General features: G+C 50.5%; 2 protein-coding genes across 5 annotated transcripts in view; both read left to right on the forward strand.

Moving 5' to 3' along the window:
• Nucleotides 1-1,549: 1,549 nt before the first annotated feature.
• Nucleotides 1,550-23,145, forward strand: part of LOC102463522 (adhesion G protein-coupled receptor E3-like) — a 61,858-nt gene continuing 40,262 nt past the window's right edge. For 3 of the 4 annotated variants that reach the window (XM_089774839.1, XM_075902272.2, XM_075902273.2), the window contains exons 1-5: nt 1,551-1,761; nt 7,496-7,697; nt 10,736-10,826; nt 18,138-18,185; nt 22,197-22,352. In XM_089774839.1, coding sequence (XP_089630965.1) covers nt 10,796-10,826; nt 18,138-18,185; nt 22,197-22,352 — 235 coding nt within the window. In that variant the 5' untranslated portion in view covers nt 1,551-1,761; nt 7,496-7,697; nt 10,736-10,795. Of the gene's footprint in view, nt 1,762-7,495; nt 7,698-10,735; nt 10,827-18,137; nt 18,186-22,196; nt 22,353-23,145 lie in introns of all 4 variants that reach the window. The other variant, XM_089774840.1, reaches the window with a different exon arrangement.
• Nucleotides 1,780-7,589, forward strand: LOC149520914 (uncharacterized). The gene is made up of 2 exons (XM_089774870.1): nt 1,780-3,153; nt 7,496-7,589. The coding sequence occupies exons 1-2, from the start codon at nt 1,817-1,819 to the stop codon at nt 7,587-7,589; spliced, it is 1,431 nt and encodes a 476-aa protein (XP_089630996.1). The 5' UTR covers nt 1,780-1,816.

Genomic DNA, 23,145 nt, shown 5'->3' on the forward strand with positions numbered 1-23,145 from the left:
GATGTCTTCCAATGACACAGGTTTGTCCAGTATTAATTTGGTAAGGAGTGTGGACTTTCCAATTAGCCCCCATGCCTCCTAATTCCTTTTAGTAGGTAAATCTGAATGTTTAGTATTGCAGTCAGCTATCACTAATTTTAAACCTGTTAGTGTAGGGTTTTCATAACATTTATGCTGCAGCAGTTGATTTATACTGCTGACTCTGGGGTGGATTACTCGCCCGTGCTCTGTAAGGAGATTTATGTTGCAGGATGTGTCTTCTTGTTAGGGAAATTTGTTACAATGTTCATTCCTTTCAGTTATTTTTCGTGTTTCCTCTTTATCTGTGTATGCGTCATAAGGGGGGGGGGTGATGTTGTGCCGAATTCCCCCCCCCCCGAGCTTGGTTGATACGGGTGTGCCAACTAAGAAATCCTTTTTTCCTACTTCTTGTGCATTATTTTTGGCACAGAGGCGCTGCAGCTCTCACTGCAGGGTGGATTTTTTTGCTTTTTTCTGAGCTTCAATTTCATCCCTCAGGGCTTTAATTTTTCTCTTTTCCAATTTGTTAAATGCTTACAGGTCCTTGATGCAGGGATCAGGTCACCGAGCAAAGCTCCTCAAAACCGGAGGATGCGTGCTGCATTGCATCAGAGTCCGATCCTGCACCGGAGAGTCAGACGGGTCCCATCTGGGTCGCCAAATTTGTCAGGGACTCTAGCCCAGACTGCTCAGTTCGTTGTCTGACCGCAAAGAGACAGGCAACACCAGCAAAGTCCAATCACAAGCTCTTTATTGAAGAGTGCACACAACAATAGAGAGCGGCCCGTCTCCAAAGAGAACCAGCCCCGATTTTAGTAACAGGTAGGCTTATATAGACAGTTCTGTTGCGTCATAAGCTCTTCACTCAAGCCACTTACCCCCCCTTTCTAGAAACTTTTAATATCTATGCATATCTTAGCCAACCATACATTGTGGCCAGAAGCGCTTCATAATGCATCTACTACTTTCTTATCAATCACAAAAGACAGGTACCAGAAACAAGGAGACAAGGAAGTTGAGCACAAACAAAGGGCAAAAATAGGGAGGTAAGATTAGCGAAGGGGAACAGAAACAGGGAGTTACTTACCAGTTCCCAAAGCAAGCTGTTCTACTTATAGTAGGTACAAATATGTAATTTATCACTTATCTTACTTTTATAACCTAAGCCAACATGGAGGGTGCGCCTCTGTTTGAACCACACTCCTGGTTCTGGTCAAGAATACTCAGAGGCCTATGAAATTAGCCCTTGTTAACTTTCCTTAGCATAATGTTGACCAGGCCTTGTTTTTTCTGGGCCCAACAGTTGCTTGGGCAAATAGTCTATGACGCGACAGAACTGTCTATATAAGCCTACCTGTTAATGAAATCGGGGCTGGTTCTCTTTGGAGATGGGCCGCTCTCTATTGTAAGTGCGCACTATTCAATAAAGAGCTTGTGATTGGATCTTGCTGGTGTTGCCTGTCTCTTTTTGGTCAGACAACGAACAGAGGCCGTCTGGGTTCGAGTCCCCGACAAATTTGTCACCCCAGATGGGACCCGTCTGACTCTCCGGTGCAGAGGATCGGACTCCGAAGCAACGCAGTGCGCATCCTCCGGTTTTGAGTAGCTTTGCCTGGTGGCCTGATCCCTGTTTCGTCAATAAGGCGTGTCCTGTGAACCAGCTGAGGCCTGCAGAAATCCAGCAACATCACCTACCCATTGTGTAGGGTCCAGGTCTTCGGGGTTAGAGTCCCTGGAGAGGTAAGCGAGCGCTCAGTATTGAGAAATTGGGTTAAGATTCCTTTGACTGGTAAATATGGGACAGGGCGGCAGTAAGTGCCCGGGGGACGCCCCATTGTCCCTGATCCTGAGAGATTGGAAGGACATTTCTGGAACGACCGGTCTAGTAGAATCTAAAATGAAGGAGTTGTGTCAAACGCAATGGCCTTCACTCACTGCTAATTTGTCCCCGGATAATGATTGGCCAGACTGCGGGATGTTTTCTGTAGAAAGAATGAATGTCCTGAGGGACATATTGGTCAATCTTAGACCCGGACAAATGGATTATTTATTTGTATGGTATAATTATAAACCAAAGGAATTCGAAATGGCTCTGCAGGCTGTGTGTGTGGAGAAATCTGTTAAACCACCCCCGCCCTATGCCCCGGAAACCCAACCAAAGAATGATGAATACTTTCCTATAGGAATGCCACGAAGGGTAAGCCTAAGATTACATGGGGAGGCTGGGAAGGTAACAACAGAGGGGATGAAAAATGATCTAGGGACGGCCTCCCTAGTTCAGGGGGAGCCCACTGGGAACTTTATATCAGCTTTTGGGAAGTTACCAGGGTCTCCGGAAGCACACCTGGCTCCTCTACGAGCTTACCCGGTTCCCCAGAATAATGGATCGTTCACGATAGCGTATACCCATGTTCCGTTTATGGCAGCTGATTTGTTACATTGGCGGCGTTCCACGCTACGACTCCGGGATAACCTGGAGGAGGTGGAAAGAACGTTTCGTACTATCTTTTCCACCCACTTGCCAACTTGGACTGATGTAAACCAATTGCTGGATACTCTCCTCACCGAGGATGAGAAGCAAAAGGTTAAGGAAAAGGCTAGGACATACTACGAGACTCAGAATTGGGGAAACATGCCCACTGCTGAGCCCAACTGGGATCCAAATGTGGATGGGGGTAAGATTAATTTAACCCGTTACCGACAGGCTATTTTGCATGGATTGAAGGCAGCGGAAGAGGTTACCCTCAACTGGAGCAAGGTTACTGCATGTGTCCAATTCCCTAATGAACACCCCTCCGACTTTTGTACGCGACTGACTACTGAGATCAGGAAACATAGCACTCTGGATCCTGACTCGGAGTCTGGCAAAGAAATGATAACGACGGTTTTCATGGCACAGTGTGCAGAGGATATTGCGAAAAGGTTTAGGGAACACCCGGACGGGATGCAAGGGAAGAGTTTACCTGAAGTACAGGCAGTCCCCGAGTTACGTGGATCCGACTTATGTCAGATCCGCACTTACGAACGAGGCTTTTCTCGCCCTGGAACTCGCGGGTGGCGGGACCACCCAGCAGACCAGGGATACCCCGAGCAGACCAGGGACACCCGGAGCACCGGGCTTCATTTGCATAAGCGGGGAGCCGCCATTTTTAAATCCCCGCTGGTAGTTCGAAGTAGGTGTACCGGTAGTTCGGAATAGGAATCCTAGTTCGAACTACCTAGTTCGAGCCCCGTGTAGCCGCGCTGCACGGGGTTCGAACCAGCGGGGATTTAAAAATGGCGGCTCCCCGCTTATGCAAATGAAGCCCGGGAAATTCAAACCCCAGGCTTCATTTGCAAGTGCGGTATGCCTACATTACCCCGCTAGTTCGAACTAGCGGGGTAGTGTAGACATACCCCAAGTTATTTGTAGAAGCATTTTGTTGGTGGCTTGGTGAATCTTAGTATTTATAATAGCCACCAGTTTGGGGGATTTTCTGCCCCATTCTTTGCCATTTATCTTGATTGAGCAATCTCAGTGCTGCCTTCTAGGAACTCAGTCACAAGCACCAGGAGGGTTGTAGGCTGGGGAGTGGAGGTCTGAGGGGTCATGAGATTTGTGGTAGGGAATGAAGAAGGGACAGTTATAGGAATTGGGTGTTGCTGTGTGGTAAGAGATCAGGGTGTTGGTTGTGAGAAGGGTCTACCATGGATGTCGTTCTAGGGTGCTGTGGAGGAGCATGGGTGTGTGTGCGCAGATTTATGTCTTCCATACTGATGAGCAGAGGTTTCTTCTTAGCCTTGTATATAAGATACCTTAGAATGGGATAGGTGCAGAGATGCAGGTGTAGGTGGAACCAGGGCCCCCCCGACACTACAGAACCAAACCCCTCACGACACACTAGGCATTCCACTGCTGCCTCAGGAAGCTATTTAAATAGGAGCTACTAAAGTTAAGCGTTGCTAAGTCAGTAGGCCCAGAGAATTTGCATCCAAGATTTTAAAAGAGCCATCAGATGACCATGCTGGATTGTTAATGTTGACTTTCCAAAAGACATTGGAGAAGTTCTGAAGGCTGGAAGAAAGCTAAGGCTGGGCAAATGGGGAAAGCTGGGTAATTGTAGACCTGTCAATTTGCCATTGATCCAGGGCAAGGTAACGGAGTGGCTTATATGGAATTCAATTAATAATGAATTGAGGGCAAGATAATTCATGCAAATCAATATAGGTTTATGGAAAATAGATCCTGTCAAATTAGCTTGACATTTTATTGGGTGGAGGGAGGTGAAATCACATGGTCATAGTGCTGATGTAATGTACTTAGAGGTCTGAGAGGCAATAGACTTGGTGCCACATGAGACATCTATCAGGGATGATCTAGACAGTGCTTGTTGCTGCCATGAGGGCAGGAGACTGGACTGTACGATATCTCAAGGTCTCTTTCAGTTCTAGACATATCTGATTCTATGATTACTTTGAAAAAACCTAGAATGATATAAAATTGACAAGGCAACACATTAAATAGATCAAAAAGCTTCTAATGGATAGGTCTGAAAATGCACCTGCAAATGCGCTGCACTCTGCAAGGACGCAATGCCGGCCTCTGACGGCCACGATAAATATGTGAAGTGCCTGGGGCAGCAGCATTCTCATCAAGACTGCCAGCACTGCGCTAAGCTGAAAACGCAAATGCGCAAGACAAGGGCAAACGACACAGCTCGGAGCCAGGCTCGGGTCAGAGCGATACACCAAAAAGGCAAACGACCCCTAAGCCATCAAAGGCCGGGGCAACCCAGCCCAGAAAGCGGCACGCTGGGGGGGAAAAGTCAGACCGCTCAGGCAATAACCGCTTGAGCACGTTTGACAGCCCAGCTACTTCGGGGGAGCACAGAAAGGGAACTAAAACTATAAAAACATCTGCCCTCAGGGAGGCATCGGGCCTTCCTGAGCCTGCCTCACACTCCGAGCTGTCTGACATGTCAGCATCTGCCCCCCCACCGGCCATAGGAGCGCTTCCCGCTCCCATCAGAGCACCCAGGAATCTCCTCACAGATCAGCCTCTGGGTGCCCCCCCTCGTTACCGGGGCAACACCTCAGGCAGCCCTGCCTCAGCAGCCAGGCAGAGCTGCCCACATCCCATACTCCCCTCAGGAGCTACAGGAACCACAAAGACCCGGCGATTTCTCCCACTTTATATTCCCTGTTCTGAGAACAAGCATCCTCACTCTCCATTCTCTGACTGCTCTGACTCCTTCCCCCTCTCGGGACGAGGAAGAGTGTTTGCTGCTTTTTCACCTCAGCCATATACAGAGGGCTCTACATTGTCTGCTGATCAGCAACAACTGGAATTTCTTAGAGCACAAATGGCTCCCTGGGCTCCTTATTTTTGGATGCCACCTCTATGCTTTGCCCCCCACAGTGGCAAATGTTTAATCAACCCACTCAACAGCATAGAAAAAGACCATATAAGACCAAGCATATGGCAAAGCCCTGCTCTCCCTTAACCCTTCACCCCATAAGTCTATAGGGGGAAAAGACAGTGAAAGCCATTGCTCTTCAATTTCGGCTTCTGTATCTCTAACACACGCAAACGCAGTCTCAGGCATGGGGGAGGCAATTTTGCCACCTACCACCCATAGCACTGACGATGTTTCCCCTTCTCTCAATCATTCATCTTGCATAGGGATGCTTCGACAGTAGGTTTGGGGGCAGTATTATCTCAGAATTTCCAGAGTGGAAAACCCTATCCTGTACTTAAGCAGAAACCTGAACCCATGGGAAACCAGATACTCGACCGTAGAATGAGAATGTCTAGCTATTTGCTGGGCAGTAGTAGCGTTGCTCTACTACCTATTGGGAGCCCCATTTCACCTCGTCACAGACCATGCACCATTAAAATGGCTACATAACATGAAGGATACCCTGATTATACAGTGGTATCTAGCACTGCATCCATATGCCTTCACAGTGGAGCACTGACCAGGGTCCCAACAGAGGAACGCAGACTTCTTCTCCAGGGCAGCTGCAGATACTGCTTGCGGGGATATCCTGCCTGAAGTTCTCTGAGCGGGGAGGAGTGTGATGGGGCGGACGGAGCCCAGACTTCCAGCTGGAGGCCTTTCAGGACCCTGGCCAGCAGCAGGAACAGTGGAGAGGTCCTCCAAGCCGGGCAGAAGGGCCGCCTGTTGTGCAGCCAATCAGAGTACTACACAGACCTTATATAGGATGCTATGTAAGGGGCTGCTAAGTGAAGGCCAGGCAGTTCCATCCTGGAGCTCAACCTGACCAGACCTCTGGGCTGCTTGGGAGCATCAGCACCTGGGCCAGCTCCGAGTGGTAGCTGGGCCTTTTCAACTAATCAATTTCCCAAAGTCATCCTTCACATCGCAAAGGTCCCTTGAGTTCATTGGGGCAGGATTAGATTCTACAACAGCCAGGGCTTATCTTCCTCTAGCCATATTTCACACAATACAAATCCTAGTTCACTCTCTTTCTATCAGCCCCAAAGTCCCCATATTTACCTGCTTGCAGCTCATGAGGCATATGGCAGCCACAACTTACGTCATGGAACACATGAGACTGCATCTCAGATGCTTCCAACAATGGGTCACTTTAATCTATTGCCCAGGCAATCTCAATGTTCACAAACCAGTGTCGGTACCTCTGATAGTATGGTACTCGCTGGCATGGTGGGCTTCCTCAGGCCAACAGCCTCAACGGCGTTCCATTTCATTGTTCGCAACTCATGATACAGATTATGACAGACATATCCCTCTTGGGTTGGGGAGCTCACTGTGCGGGATGTCACATTCAAGGGCAATGCATCGCACAAGGATCTCTCCAGCATGTCAATTTCCTCAAGCTGAGGGCAGTATTCAATGCCTGCAAATAGTTCCTATCCACCATTTGCGGTCACACTATTCAAATGCTGACCCACAATATGACCACAGTCTACTATATCAACCGGCATGGCAGAGCCCGGTCCATATCCCTCTGTGCAGAGGTGATGCAATTATGGAACTGGTGCATTCGTCACGAGGTCAACGTCATGCTACATACCTACCAGGCAAGGACAATACTATTGCCTACACCCTCAGCAGACATTTTTTTTTATGAGTGGGAACTCAACCACGGCATAACACGGCATCCCTTCCAACGATGGGGGTACCCCACTATATATCTATTCACAACACAACACAACACAAAGGGTCCCAAGTACTGTTCCAGAGTGGGCGTTGGAGCACAGTCCCTCGGAGATGCATTCTTACTGAATTGGAGCTGCTACCTACTCTCCATTAGAAATAAGTTAATTTGAAATAGCGCTGTAGTGCAGACATACCCCTACAGTGGAGCACCCATGGGGACACTACTCAAAGAAGAAGAGGAAGTTACTCACCTTGTGCAGTAATGACGGTTCTTTGAGGTGTGTGCCTCCATGGCTGTGCCACCACCTGCCCTCCTTCCCACTTCAGAGTCTCTTCTTTATGTCTTTCAGATGTGACCGGATTAGGAGGAACTGGCGGGAGCTGGACCTCATGCAGACTCAGAAACGGCGCAAGAGGCCCACCATGCATGTGCAGTCCGGCTGAACTACAGCTGACGAATCTCTGACCTGCAGCACCGGGAAGAGCCCGACACCTACAGTGGAGCACCCACAGGGGGACATACAGCTTGAAGAACCATTGTTACTGCACAAGGTGAGTAACTTCCTCGTATCAGGGCTTGTCAAACGGCACCCTGTCACAGAAGCCTAACCCTGGATTGTCCAGGTGAAAACCAGACAGCTGGCAACTTTCGGTCCATAGTATTAGCCCTGTTCTACATGTAGAGCTGATAAACTTTAGTCATGAGTAGGAGGGATTGAACCTGCAAATTTAGGAACTTAAAGCTATGTGCCTCTGCCATATTAGGTAAAATCTGAGTGGCTTTTAGCTAAGGCTGTAGCACAGACATCACTCTCTCTTCTCAGAGCCTCTGGGTTACATTCAGAAGGGGAAACTGAGGCACAGCATGGGGCAGCAACTTGCTCCACATTACCTAGGAGCAAAGCCAGGCATAAAGGCCAAGTTGTGCATGTGCCAGGCTTCCACAGGGCCCACTAGCCCCACAATGCAGGGAAATGCAGCCTATGCCTAGTAGCAGAGGGAAAAGGGAGCTGGGAGCAGAACCAGAATGCAGTGCAGCATTGTGCTGGTGAATTCAATCGTTTCTCAGTATTTCCCCTGGGTCCGGTGATTGTGCAACTTTCTGAGAAGCCCAAAGGAACCGGAAGCGCTGGGCATGATGTTTCCTGCAGCTGTTCCAAGCAATTTCTGTGGTCTTTGGGGCAGAACGTTGAACTTCTAGTGAAGAAACCCAGGTTCCGCTTCTTTGCTGCTTGATAACCCTGGGCAAGTCCTGCCAGCCCCCAGGCCTCAGTTTTTCCCATCTGTAAAACGGGGTGAGCAATGCTCGGCGTTTGAATGTGCTGTAAGTGCTGTACACAAAGCTGTACAAACACCTACTGAGACATGGCCCCAGACCCAACAGGCTCCCAGACTGGCCCAGAATGAAAGGGGGGAAATAAGATACAGCGAGGGGCGGTGGCTCAGCCGAGGTCAGTGCTGAACAGAAGGGAATCCGGGTTTGCAGCATCTAACCCTGTAGTCAGTGAACCTCCCAGCCTGTGAATCAAAGCAGTTGGCTATTTGATAGGCAGGGCTGCCACTGGACTCTGTAGGGGCTGGCCAGGCCCCCTCCCCCAGTTGTGTATTTTGGGCTTTGCACAACAAAAGTACCACAAGGAAACCGGCCCCAACTTGGTGCGTGTTCACTGACATGTGATGCCTGGCTCCGCACCACCTGCTGCTTTGGAAGCATCCAAAATAGAACCTAGTGAGCAGCAAGCGAGGACTCACCATGATTTAAAGGGATACTGCTCTGTGCCTGTACAGTGCCGGCCACCCACCCCCACCCTCACACAGCAAGCTAGTGGCTGAGATGGGACTAACAAGTAAACCACTTGAGTCCCAATCTAGTAATCAGATCTCTAAATCATGCTGTCAGCCTTAGGGACACACCCAAGGGAGGTGCTCGGAAAACTAGAGTATATTGCCACAGCAGTGCTTCTGGGCTCCTTTGCCTGAGTGCCAACCACGTGCTCTCACCACTAGGTACTACTCTCCTCCTAAAACTGGGACGAGATGCCAGGCAGGGCCAGTGTGAGGTGTGTGCAACTGGTGCCCTTGCACGTGGCCCCGTACTTTATTATTGGTCCTGCCTTCCGGGGCAGCATGTCCTTCCCGAGGCATCTCCCGAAGCCGCAGACAGTACATGGTGGCTGCAGTCCCTGCACTGAACAGGGCCCCCAGCCTGCAGGAGAAAAGGAGGAGGCTAGCATGAGTGCCGGTAGTGAGGGCACCCTCGGGGGCCCAGCCCCCCGGTTTACTGGACCAGAAGCAATTTGTGCCACTGGGGGAGCAGCTGCAGCCATACATGGGCAGAGTCGAAGCCCCAGGCCCGCTGACAGGGAGAAGTGAATGGGACGGCTCCTTTGGAGCAGAAGCGTTTGGATTCTGCTGAACTTTTGTCCTGGGCTAAAAAAGAAGAGAGTTCCGGCAGAGTCTCATTTTTAACGTGTTCGGAGCCAAACGGTTCAAGTTTTCCTTTACAAATTGACTTTGTTAGACAGTGGAGTTTTGTGTGATGGGCCGGTGTCATGCAAGATCACATTTTCAAGGCAGCAAGCATGAGGAAAAACAAAAAGCATTTTTCTTTTCCCTCTGATTTTTTTTTTTTTACAGAGAATTTTGAAAGTTTTGTGTTTCATTCCTTAGTGGGATGAAAACAAATTGTGAAGTGATGCCGTCCTCCATGAAATGGAGTTTTCTTCTTTACATTGAGTTTTGATGCCTAATAACTAACCACTAGGTAATGCTGCCCTGGAAGAGAGCCCAGGTGTTCCAATTCCCATTTCCTGCTCTATACATTAGATCGGGGTGGGCAATAATTTCTGCGGGGGGGGGCATTTCACAAATGTTGACAGTGGTCACGAGCTGCCCCCGAAAGGGGCAGAGTCTCAGGTGAAAGGGGCAAGACCTCTGGCTGGAAGCTTTTGTTCTCTACAGGCATGGCTGGCCACTGGTGGGGGCTCAGAGGGAGGGGACTTCACACACTTCCCCACCCCCAGGCCCTGATTGTCCTGGCTGCAGCGGAGTGCACAAAGTCTCTCGATCCCTCTATTCCCGCCCTGCCAGGGACTCATGTACCTGCAGGGAACCATCAGCTGGAGATTCCTTCTGGTGCCACGCGCTCCTGACGGGGAAGGAGACTTCACAGGCTCCTCACTTCCCTGGTCTAAATTGGCTGGAGAGAGGGTGAGCAGTTGGGCAGCTGCGGGCTGGATCCAGTCCACAGACCCAGTCTTATCCACCCCTGCATTAGATCACCAGCATCACCTGCCCCCTCTCAAGCAAGGATGAGACCCAGGAGTCCTGTCTCTTAGGCCCATGCAAGATAACACCCCCATGCCTCCCACTTTCAATTTCTAAATAGATAAGACTGCAGCTTCCCCTATATTTCCTGTCAATTGCAGGGGTGTTATTTGGGGGACACTAATAATAAACATGTTAGATGCCCAGAGATTGTCCTAGGCAGAAGGAACTGGCCTGTTGCAAGAGGAACAGCGCTGAGCTGAAACATCATGATAAAGCAGCAGCAGAAAAAACAGTGTCACTCAGCAAACTTCCTCTGCTAGATAAGAACAGGATAAAGTCGGTGCAGTTTCCTTGCCTGGCAGGAGAAGGCAGCGGCTACAATGAGGGTGCAGTTTATCACCCCCCTCGTAGGTAAGTTTGCAAGGAATTGGGTTATTTTCCTCCAATGGGGGCTTGAGAAAAACCCACCTTAACTTAAGGCCTTTTTGTGCTGACTGTTCAGTGGGCCCCACCTGTGGCAAGGCAGGAGGGAACCTGCCCAGACACTAGCAGCATGGAGGCAGGGGATGCCCTGGGCATATTATTCTGACTGGGTGTGTGTGTTAGGCAGGGAAAGTCGAGCTGTGTAGGGAGGGGCAACAAGAAACAGAGGGAAGCTCAGAGGAATGGATGATCAGTGTTGGCCCCCTGACACTCAGTGGGGTTTGGGCTGGTTCGCCCCCGTACCAAAAGGAGGGGGAAGGGTCCATAAGAGATCAGAATCGTGAGACTGCCAGTCCCAGGAGCAATGGGGAGAGGAAATCGCTTCTGTTCAGCCTGTTTGGCAGGCCGGGCAGGCTAATGAGGGGGTCAGGGCATCAGGGGTCTTGACCACTGGGTGAGCTGGATTTGCCTGGGCCAGGCTGAGTGGGGCTAAGCTCAGGAGAGAGCAGGGGCCTGAGCAGGGGTGGGGGAGCAGAGCCAGGTCAGCCAAAGAAGCAGCCCGGGGAGCAGATCAGTGTTGGGCAGAGCTGCAGAGCCAGCGCTGAGAGCAGATCCATGCTGGGAGCAGGGCTGCAGCCACCGAGCCAGAGGGGCCGGAGAAGTATCCCCGGGGACTGGAGGAAGCGCAGCAGAGAGTGGAGCTGGGGGCTGGAGCATCCTGGAGCTGAGCAGAATGGCGGGGCTCTGGGTAGAGGACCCAGCCCAGGGAGGTGCCGTCACCCAAGTTGCCTCATAGGCCAGACTTGGAGAATAATCCTGATTGGGGGGGGGCTACTGCTGGGGCGAAAGGCCCTGTCCCCCCGAGCCTGAAGGCTTGTGGCCACTGCCAGAACAAGCGACCAAACTGGAGGATTGGGCCAAAAGAAATCTCATGAGGTTAAAAAAGGACAAGTGCAGGGCCCTGCCCTTGGGACAGAGGAATCCCAAGCATGGCTACAGGCTGGGCTCCCACTGGCTACGCAGCTGTTTGGCAGAAAAGGCCCTGGGGGCTACAGTGGATGAGAAACTGGATTTGAGTCAACAGTGGGCCCATGTAGCCAAGAAACCAGGAATGTTCCCCTCAGTGGCAGAACCATCCCCTGCATGCAGGAAGAAAGCCAAAGAGGAGCCTTTAAGAAGGTCACAGGGCCGTGGCGGCTGCTCCCTCAGCAGTGCAAAAAGCTGCAGGGCAAGGAGATGGGCCACCTGGGATGCCCTCACTGCTAGACCCGTGGAAGCCTCCTCCTCTTCTCCCGTGGTCTGGGGGCCCCACTGGGTGGGAGGGCTACAGCTGCCTTGTTTAGGTGGGGCCACTGAACTGTTTGAATGACCCTGGAAGATGTTGCCAAAATGCTTTTGGGTCTGGTGCTGGTGAAAGGGGCTTGGGACTATAAGCAAAGAAGCTCTACCCAGGTTTTGGTCCCTCCTGCATTTGGAGAGGCAGGATTGTAACTAAACCCAATCGGATCAAAGGAAACACCAGATCCCATCACCCATTTCTGCTCCCAATTAGCAGAAGCTCAGAGCTTTGAGTAGCCACTCAAGCCGAAAAGGGGCAACCACAATTGTAACTGTTGGGCTCTTTGAGGGGTCGTGAATTGAATTCAGCCCAAATCGGTGACTTTCACATAAGTGCTGATTTGATGAGTGATCTGGAGGCACCCAGAGTCATTCATTAGCGAGACAGTTTGCAGAAGCCTTGCAGGTTCAGGAAGAGGTCATAAGGGACAGTACTGGGCATGGAGACAGAGAGATCTGGATCCCTAAGGAGGGAAACAACCAATATACGTTTCAGTGGGACTAAACCTCTGGATGTACGTCTAGGAACACTGGTGTTGACTGTGCTCACAGCATGGGGGGGGGGGGGAACGGCATCCCTAGAAGCAAAGATTTGGGGGTCATGATGGCCTACCCATAGAACATGAGCTTCCAGTGTGACCTTGTGACGAAAGGGATAAATGCCATCTGGGTAGCATGGGCAGGGGAATATCGAGTAGTAGCAGGGAGGTGATTTTACCTTGTCATTGGTGCGACCCCTGCTGGAATCCTGTGTCCAGTGGTGGGGCCCACAATTCAGGAAGGGTGTTGAAAAAATTGGAGAGGGGTCAGAAGTAGTTATGAGAATGAGTAACGGAGTGGAATGGAAAGGCTAGGGAAATATTCCAGGAGCTCCATCTATTTAACTCAACATAAGAACGGCCATACTGGGCCAGACCAATGGTTCATCTAGCTCAGTTTCCTGTCTGCCAACAGTGGCTAATGACAGGTGCCTCAGAGGGAGTGAACATAACAGAATCACCAAGTGATCCAACCCCTGTCAACCCATTCTCATCCTCTGACAGACCTCAGAGGCTACAGACGCCATTCCTGGCTAATAAGTTATTGATGAACCTGTCCTCCATGAATTTATCCATCTCTTTTTGGAATACTGTTAAAATCCTGATCTTCACAACATCTTGTGGCAAGGAGTTCCACAGGCTGATTGTGCGTTGTGTGAAGAAATACTTCCTTTTGTTTGTTTAAACCAGCTACGGTACCTATTAATTTAATTTGGTGACCCCTAGTTCTTGAATTATGGGATGGAGTAAATAACTTCTTTATTCACCTTTTTCACACCAGTCATGATTTTATAGACCTCTATCATATCCCCACTTAGGGTGCATCTACACTGCATGGCTTAACTTGAAATAAGCTATACAAATTGAGCTTGGTCAATTGCGCATCTTATTTCAAAATAGAGAGTGTCTATACAGCACTTATGAAGTAGAGCACTCTTCCTCTGACTTTGTTTATTCCTTGTATAATGAGGGCTACAGGAGTCGGAGTAAGAAGTCCTCCAGCTTGACAGTATTGTGACACTATTTCGAAATAACTGCCGGCTGTGTAGATGTGGACTAACTTATTTTGGAATAGTGCTAGTTATTTCAAAATAGTGTTGTAGTGTAGACGTACCCTTAGTTGTCTCTTTTCTAAGCTGAAAAGTCCCAGTTTTATTAATCTTTCCTCATGTGGCAGCTATTCCATACTCCTAATTATCTGAATTTTTTCCAATGCTAAGATCTTTCTTTTTTGAGATGCAATTATCATATCTACACACAGTATTCAAGAAGTGGGCATATCATGGATTTGTATAGAGGTAGTAAGATATTCTCTGTCTTATTCTCTGTCACTTTCTTAATGATTCTTAGAGCTTAACAAAAGGAAGGCTAAAGGGTGACCTGAGCTAAGTCTATAAGCACCTACATGGAGAATAATGGGCTTTTCTATGTAGCAGAGAAAGGTCTAACAAGATCCAGTGGCTGAAAGTTGAAACTAAACAAATCCATAGTGGCAAATTATAACAGTGAGGACAAGTAGCCAGTGGTAGAACTTACCAAGGATCATTATTAGAATCCTACCAAATTGGCTGGTCCATTTTAGTCAATTTCACCATTATGGGATTAGGATTTTATGGTAAATTTAATGATTTCACTTACTGAAATCTGAAATGTGATGGTGTTATAATTGTAGGGGACCTGGCCCATAAAGGAGTTGTGGGGAATTGTAAGGTTATTTTTTGGGGGGGGAGAGGGCTGCTGCGGTACATCTGTGCTGTTGCTGGCAGTGGCGCTACCTTCAGAGTAGGCAGCTGGAGAGTGGTGGCTTGCTGGCCAGGATCCTAGCTCTGAAGACAGCACCATCAGTATCAGCAGCACAGAACTGAGGATGACGTGGCATGGTATGGGCACTCTTATTTCTGCGCTGCTGCCTGCACAGCTGGGTCCTCAGTCAGCAGCTTCCCCTCTCCGGCTGCCCAGCTCTCAAGGAAGCAGTGCAGAAGCAAGGGTGGCACGGAACCATATTGCTACCCTCACTCTGCTGTGGGTGTTACCTTCCGAGCTGGGCACCCGGCCAACAGCCACAGCTCTCCAGCCACCCCATTCTGAAGAGAGTACAGAAGCAAGGGGGCAATATTGTGAACATCTTTAAAATAATCCCCCCCTTTTCCCCAGCCATTGCCTGCAGCTCCAGAGGAAGGGGAAGGCCTCTGGCAGTTGGAAGGGCTGGGGGACAAGAGAAAAAGCTCCTGGCAGCCAGGGTGGGACTGGAGGAGGAGAAAAGGCCCCTTGAGGGTGGGGGAGAAAAGGCCCCTGGCAGCTGTGGAGGAGGGGCTGGGAGGAGCAGAGAAGGCCCCCCCACTTTGCCCCCACCGAATGCACCTAGGCCCAACCCACTCTGAGCCTGTTTGGTGCAGATGCTGGAGGCAGTGTGGGCGTGGATCAGGAGCAGAGTCCTGGCTGAGGAACTCCAGGGCCAGCCCCACTGCTGCCTCTGCCCAGAGCTCTGTAAATGTCTCCCAGGTCCTATGCAGAGGCCAGCTGGCCCCCAGGCTCCCCCATGCCTGTGGAGTTGTGGGGACCCACCCTCCCCTCTAACCAGCCCAGCCCCTGTACTCAAGTCCTTCCCTGCACCCAGCTTATCACCCCCTTCCAGTCCTGCCTCGGCCAACAAATGTCAGGTGCAATAATAGAATAGGCAGCAGAAAGGACTTGCGGTGACGTCAGCCCTTCCCAGCACAGATTCTCTCCACACCAGGAGTGAAGGCTGGGGGGGGGGGGGGAGAGGACGGACACGCAGGAAGGATATAAGGGTTACCTGACAGGTGAGAGAGAAGCAAGGGCTTTGCCAACCCACAGGTAAAGATTTTAACTCTTTGTAGGTAGCTTGGGCTGGTCCACCCTCAGCTGGGGTCCAAGGGCTGGGAGGGACTGTCAAGAGAAAGAGACAGATCTGAGAGCTCCACAACCCTGCTACCACATAGTCCTGTATATACACGTATCCAGCCTCACCCTACACCTAGCTGGGTTGTTGGCGCCTCCTAGTCCCACGGGGAGGCTGGTTCAGATAAGGCATGTAAGGGACTAGTCAACTAGTTCAGTGTTTCTCAACCAGTGGTACGAGTACCCTTGGGGTACTCGAGAGAAGTCAGGGGGAGTACATCAACACAACTGACATTTGGAGAAAACTGAATTTTGTTTTACGTTTTACAGCGCTTTATTATTTTTCTACATTTTACACCCAAAAATTTCATCACCCGCCTGACTACGATTAAGTTGTTTAAACAAATGTGTTGCAATAGTAGAAAAAAAATTGTATCTGAAAATTGTACTAGAGGTACTTATAATTTTTTTAAAAGCGGTAACCTTTTATATGAAAAACGGTTGAGAAACACTGGACTAGTTGAGTAGAAACCTGTATATTTCAAATGAAAAGGCATAGAAGGGAACCTGCACCAGCGGGGACTGCTTCAGTCTCTGCTGGCGCGGGTTCCTGCTGCCTCTCTCCCAAGAACTGTAGGCGGCTCTTGCACATTTAAAAAAGAGAGGCCCAGCGGGATAACAGGTGCCCCCCTTATCTCCTAATCAAGTAAATGATGGAAATTCCATTGACTACTCGATGAACTGATTAATTGAAATTTAACATCCCTACTCCAGATCCTCCTTCCTTTGCTGGTTAAAAATATTTCGTTGTTTCGTTCTTTAAATTATTTTTACCCTGCCTCTATTTAAAGTATTCGAGATGTGTGTTAAAAATTTTGTAAGCCAACACAAATAGATATAAAAATGTAAACTATGAGACTCCAGAGAGACATAAAAACTTGCTAAAAACATCTAGAGAGGAGGAAACACACACACACAGAAACATATTTTGCTATTTTCTAGTGTCCGGACCCCTTTGTTCCCAAATGGAAACTGCCTCATGGGCTGGGCTGTGAATGTGGACAGCTCTTCAATCCCTCACCGATTGGCCCCTTTTGTTGGAACTCAGACGGCACCGTGAGCCACTGTAGTTGTGAGTGGGGGCTTAGAGAGGCTCCCCGCAGCCCTGTGTGCAGAGGCGCTGCCAGCAGGAGTCGTCTGAGCTTTCCACCTGCCTTCCCAGCTCCAGAGGGGTTTGACCTGAGATGTTGGGCTCCTGGCACCTCAACCAGGGAGTGTTTCTGAATTCTCTGGGTCTCAGCTGGGCCTGGAGTTTTCAGGGGTGGTTAGTGAGCCCAGCTTTTGGAGATCACTTGATACCTGCATGTCTGGGAACAGAATGAGCCAGACTCCCATGTCCTTTTGTGGGGCTTTCGCCGGCTAAACTGCTGCATTGGCCACTGTCAGGAGGCAGGTCTCATGGTGCCATGGTCAGTGCTCAGGGCTCTGACTCCTGCATCTGAGTTCAGCTCTTGGTGGGACCTGGCTGGTTTGCTGCAAAGCCCTCCCACTCGATGTGACTTGGCTTCCTTTTCCTTACGTTCACCAGAGAGACTTTTGATGTTGAGCAGGCCGGGACTTGAACAGGGCTCAACACAGAGCCAGATACACTCATGGAGGACGAGTCCATTGATGGCTGTTAGCCAGGCTGGGCAGGGAGGGCGTCCCTAACCTCTGTCTGTCAGAAACTGGGAAAGGGCAACACGGGATGATTCCTTGTTCTGTTCACTCCCTCTGGGGCACCTGGCATTGTCCCCTGTCGGGAGGTGGGATTTTGGGCTAGATGGATTTCTGGTCTGGCCCACTCTGGCTGTTCTTATACAATTTACACCATCTGGGGTCTGGTTCCTGAGGTAATTGCCTTGGCCCAGGGAAGACTCATTATTCTGATTATCGAGAGTTAACGCCTTGACGGGGGAGGGGCACACAGGGTCATGTGCCCCTCAGATTTCCGCTCCCCCGTTTAGCACAAAGATTTGCAAATGGTTTGCACAGTTTGAAAACTGTTGCACCCTGCCAGGAGCCGGGGGATTGGAGGCTGCTAGGGGTCACCCAAATTGTTTGGTTCCCTGGCTCCTTGGGAGCTGGGGCTCTGGCTGGCTGCCTGGTGAACTTGCTCCCCAATCCCAGTGCACTCTTGCCTCTCCCCTTAAGGAGCCTGGCGCTGACCAATGATGCCCCCTGGAGCCACCCCTCCCCACAGAGTCCAGCTGCTGGGAGATGCTCCCCTAGGGGCTTGCTGCCCTGACGTTCCTGGTTCTGCTGCTACTCCTTGGCCAGGAAGTGACACATGGGCCCCTTGCTCCACAAGAGCTACTGAGGTCTCTGAACCCAGCTGGGTGGACACAGAGTCTGCTCAGGAGAGTGTCTAACCGGAGAAGAGAAGCTGGCCCCATGGGACATGGACCAGGGGGTTGTGACTTGGCTGAGCTCAGCCAGCAGTTCCAGGAATAAACTCATCTCCTGCGGCCTTACCCAGCCAGCGCCATAAGAACATCCTTGCTTGTTTCTCCTCTTTCAGGCTTTTGTTGGCTCATCTGTATCAAGGAGACTCATTTCTCCAGCGCGGGTAAGTTGATGCCTGGAAACCTGGGCAAAATCTCCAAATTCAAACCCTATGTGTCCTGCCACTGGAGGGGGCTTTGAACGGGCAAAAAACTTTGCATCCCATTTCCTCCTCCTCTTTCCCTGCATTTTTCTCTTTCTGACTTTCCGTTCCCTTCTGATTCCTTACACTCCCTCTGCCTCTCCCTTCCTCACTTGCCAGAAAGCCATGTGCTCTGCAGGGGGCTAAACAGAGCTGCCTTTTAATTCCATGACGAGCGCCAATTTCTTCTGTGTTTCCCACTGAACAGGTGTGACTAGCCATTGCTAGGCCCTGGTCATGCAAGGTGCACCCATTAGGGGGCTGTTCCAGGCCTTGTCATATCCCTCTGTCATGTGATTCGGATGTTAAATACGAAAGGAGCCAGCAAACATGAAGGATAAACTCTATCCCTAACTTTATTATGCACAGAATAGTAAAGTAAAGCAATGCAAAGTTACACAGATCTTATTTCAATGAATGGGAGATGTAGCACAGACAATAATATAACACCTACTCTTAGCACAAATCACAAGATATTCCATTTTAAGGATATGGCTCAACGTGCTTATTTCTGTAAGTCACACACAGTTCTACAGCTAAGATCTTACAGATTGTCAGATGGGAGGTTGTGGCCTCTTTGTTTCCCTATGTGCATCCATCAGCAGGAACAGGCAGGCTATGTCTACATTCGCGGCTTCTTGCGTGAGTAATATGCAAATGAGTCTGAACGTGGAATATGGCCGAGCCTCATTTGCATACCTAATGAGCCACCATTTTTTTCAGAAGAGGCTCTTGCGCAAGAAGGAGCGTCTACACTGCCCTGTCTTGCGCAAGAAAAACCCTCTTGCGCAATGCCGTTCTTCCTGAAAAGTAATAGGTATAACGGCATTGCGCAAGAGGGGTTTTCTTGCGCAAGAAGGGGCAGCGTAGACGCTCCTTCTTGTGCAAAAGACTCTTCTGAATAAAATAGTGGCTCATTAGGTATACAAATGAGGCTCAGCGATAGTCCACGTTTAGCCTCATTTGCATATTACTCGTGCAAGATGCTGCGAATGTAGACATAGCCGCAGTGTTTCGATACAGCAGATAAAGTAGTGGGGACACTTTACCCAATCCCTCCCACTGATTATCTTTTCTACATCTATATTTATACTCGACCTGGACATTCTAGTAATAGCTACCAATTAATTACGTATTATGCCGATATTTGAGATACGTCCTGCTATTCAGACCATACTTGATTGACAGTTCTATGGCTGTATCTGTGATATTTGCTTATCAGAAATACTATGTACCACTACCAGGTTTTTCCTAATATTCTTGGCTTCTTTTCACTACACCATACTCCCTATGTACGATTGTTTAAAGCACTCCTGACTCTCAAAGCTCCCCGCCTCAGCCTGGCCTGCATGCTTTCGTGCACTAGACTTGAGTCAGGCCAGGTTTTGCTTTGTTAGAAATCTGCACTTTGGACAAGACAGCCATTGTTAGTCCAATCAAGGCAGGGCCGGACAATGCAGACATTATTGGTCAAGATGGGGTTGTCCAGGCTCTACTACACCCCACAACATTCCTCCATGCACCTGTTGGGGTTGTGATGGGGTGTGTCCCATAATTTGGGAGCCACTGTGCTAAAGGATGCAAGTCAAGCTCTCCAAAGTTAGGAAATACCAGAATCCAGCGGTCTTTGCCCCCATGTGTGTTATGTCCCAGACTTTCCTTACATGATCACAGCCTATTTTTGTCACCAGTCTCCCGCCCCTTTAAATGCACAGGTTAGATCTGCACTGGGCATAGTAAGGGTTGGATAGTGAGAGAGGTTGTTACCTGTATGTGCTGCAGGAGGACGAGGCAGGGGCTTTCCGGGAAAGAAAGGATGGTCCTCCAGTTGAGGCAGCTGAGGGCTGCTCTGGGGAACTGAAGTCTCTCTGCCTCTGCCACTGATTTCTGGTCTGATGCTGGGCAAGTCATTTATCCCAGATTTTAAGGTGTGGCTGTTTATCTTCTAGGCCCTCACTTGAACCATTAGGGCCTGATTTGCAGAGGTACTGAGCACTCCCAGCTGCAAGCGAGGTCAGCGGGAGCGGTACTTGGCTGCAGAAAGTGAAGGACTCTGACATAGCGGGTCCTGGGGGTCTCCAACGGAAATGGGGTACCCAAATTACTGCTTTGGACTCCGTGCCTCAGTTCCCAATCTGGAAAATGGGCATAACAGCCCCTTTCCACACAGTAGTATCAGAGCAAGTTCACAGGATTAGCACCTGCTGCACCTGCTCCTTGTTCCGATCTTTTCCACCGCCGGCTTTTCCACTCCTTCTGCAGGGGAGGGACCTGCAGCTCTTTTCTGGCTTTTCACCTGATGCCTCCAGAAGAGGGTCCAGCTGCCTTCATCCAACATCCTCAGCCACCTCTTCTGCCTCTTCTCTCACTTGGGGCGGGCGGGTAGGACCAAAGAATGAGTGTGAAGCCCATTGAAGCGTGACGTGCCAGGGTGAGTGTGAGTTCCTGAGCCCAGCTGGGGGAGGGGAGCCGTGTAACGGGGCGACTGTTCTGTTACTGGCATTAGTGACCCGGGGAGGGTCTTCCACTTGGTCTGTATCGAGGACGTCGCTGACTGGAAAGGGGGATGCAGGGATGAGGAGAGCGAGGAAGGGAGAGATGTGGCCAAGCAGATTTAGTGACTCAGCTTTCCCCACAGGTCAATCTGATCCTCTCTGACCAGGGGACACCCAATAAAGTGGAAAAGCCGCAGTTCAGTCTGCACACAGCCCTGGGGCTGGGCAGGGTGGACTGGGGAATTCCTCCCCTAAGCAGCTCAGATTCTAAGCAGCTAAGTCCTTCCCTCCTCCAAGTAACCAGGCAGCTCTTAGCAAGTGCAGAGGGGAGGAGCATACTGTGGCCTGCCTCTGTCCCACATTTTTTGGGGACACAATGATACAGCAAGAAGAATAGGGAGAAAAGTGTGACCCTCCAAAGGAGAGGGGAGAGAAATTCCTCATGGGTTGCCTCTTCCTCTGCGTCATGTCAGGGCCAGCCACAATCCAGCCCCGAAAATGGGAAAGAGGATTTTTTTTTTTACCAGAAGCAGAATTAACCTGTGGAACTCCTGGCCACAGGACACACAGGGTGCATATTGATCAGATGTCGAAGAAGGAAAAGACTTTTATATAAATAGCAAGAACATCTGACATGATCTTCTGAAGCGTCTAGTGCCAGCCACTGATGAAAGCAGATTTAGGCTTAAAGGGTCACTGGTCTGACCCAGTCTGGCCATCCCTGTGTTCCTAAATGGCAGATGTTTTCAGACCTGAATGGTAAATATTTCATTTGTGATGTTTTTACACTAACCGTGATCCATGGGGTTTATTAGCTGGCTCCAAATATAACAGCTGCTGTCTTGGCTGATGCACGAACAGGGGATCTCTACAGTGGAAAGCAGCGATGGGCAACCCAGGATAGTGAGTGGGCTGCATGACTGACCCTTTTTCATCTCAGAGGGCTGGAGCAGCCTGCGGCTCCCTAGGGTTCCTCCTGCGTCCTGGTTCCTCCTGTGACCCCCATGTGTCCCTCCCTCGTGCACCTTCCCTGCACTGGGGCCCTGGAGCCCCTCAATTACCTACTCCTCTCCCTCCCTCCCACAGCTGGAATGCCACAAACAGCTGATGTTCATGTTCCAGCCCAGGGAGGGAGGCGTCAGAGGGGGTATGGAGGGCATATCAGGTGATTCGTGGTGCTCCTATAAGTCACCAAAAGGGGAGGGAGGAGAAGGAGTAAGATGTGGGGGGGGGGGGGGTCTGGTGCCCCAGTGCATGAGAAGCATGCAGGGGAGGGAGGAAGACGAGGGGGGAAGTCTACAGGCAGCCCACCACTGGTGAGCTCTGTGTCTTCTTGCACACTGGCCCATAGGGGGACACAGAAAACCCACGCACTGGAGGTAACACAAGCACTTTTTTGGGCCACTGAATGACTCCGGTTCTGTTTGCTCCTGTCCAGAGATCAATGAATGTTCCCAAGTCCCCCTGGCCTGCGGCCCGAATGCCTCATGCCTTAAAAATGCAAGAAGTTTTTCCTGCAAGTGTTTACCTGGCTACAGATCTTCCAAAGGAGACTCCTGGCTGCCCGGCAGCGTCGCCCCTCTGAACTGCTCAGGTGAGAGCCAGTGGGAAGCTGAAGGTGTTCTCCCCGCAGGTCTCTCCTGCCCCCAGACAGTCATGGAGGGACTCCCGGCGCACACCAGCCCCTCGGCCCGGCTCTGTGTCCGGTGCCCTCCTGGGCCTGGTGAGAGCCAGCACCCCTGGGACCACAGCCGTCTCCGCGCAGCCTTTGCTCTCAGGGATGCCCATGGCCGGGCACCAAAGCCCTTTGCTGCTCATTGCCCCGTGCTCAACACACTAGGGTGGCTTTTGTGGGGCCAGATCCTCATCCAGGGTGATGGGTGCAGAGTCATTAGGGTCAGGACCTCGGTGCTGCTGCTCCATCAACTCCTCCGAAACAACACAGATTTGCCATCAGCCGAGCTGGGACTGGGGCTTTGCCCTGCTCTGACACACTGGGCTGGGCTGGCGCAGGGCTGGGGATGGGGTGTAAGGAATGAACTAAAGCTTTTAACGGACACAGGAAATCTGGGCAACAGGGTGCACCAGATGCACCAAATGGGGCCGTATGGATGGAGACCCATGGTGGAGACGTGTTGAGCGACAGCCGAGCAGTCTCCATTCCTATTGGTTATGGGGGAGGGGCGGGTACCCTGCCTCTGAGCACATGGCCCTGCAGTAATGGGCAAGGAGATGTGGGGAGAGAAAATTATCACCATGACATTATCTCCATCTTGTTCAGGGGCCTGGCGAGTCCTTTGCCCCCCTGACTCCCACGTCTGGCACAATGGGCCTCTGATCCAGGTTTCGGCCTGTAAGTGTCACTGTGATTAATAATTAATTCCTTG

This window comes from Pelodiscus sinensis, chromosome 31, assembly GCF_052426305.1.
Source record: "Pelodiscus sinensis isolate ZL-2025 chromosome 31, ASM5242630v1, whole genome shotgun sequence".
Taxonomy (NCBI): domain Eukaryota; kingdom Metazoa; phylum Chordata; order Testudines; family Trionychidae; genus Pelodiscus; species Pelodiscus sinensis.

What these genes read in the sequence shown, in the direction of transcription:
- LOC149520914 (XM_089774870.1), top strand. Translation starts at nt 1,817, where the DNA reads ATGGGACAGGGCGGCAGTAAGTGCCCGGGGGACGCCCCATTGTCCCTG. An exon ending in ACCGGGCTTCATTTGCATAA is followed by an intron (nt 3,154 to 7,495) that starts GCGGGGAGCCGC and finishes TATGTCTTTCAG; the next exon opens with ATGTGACCGGATTAGGAGGA.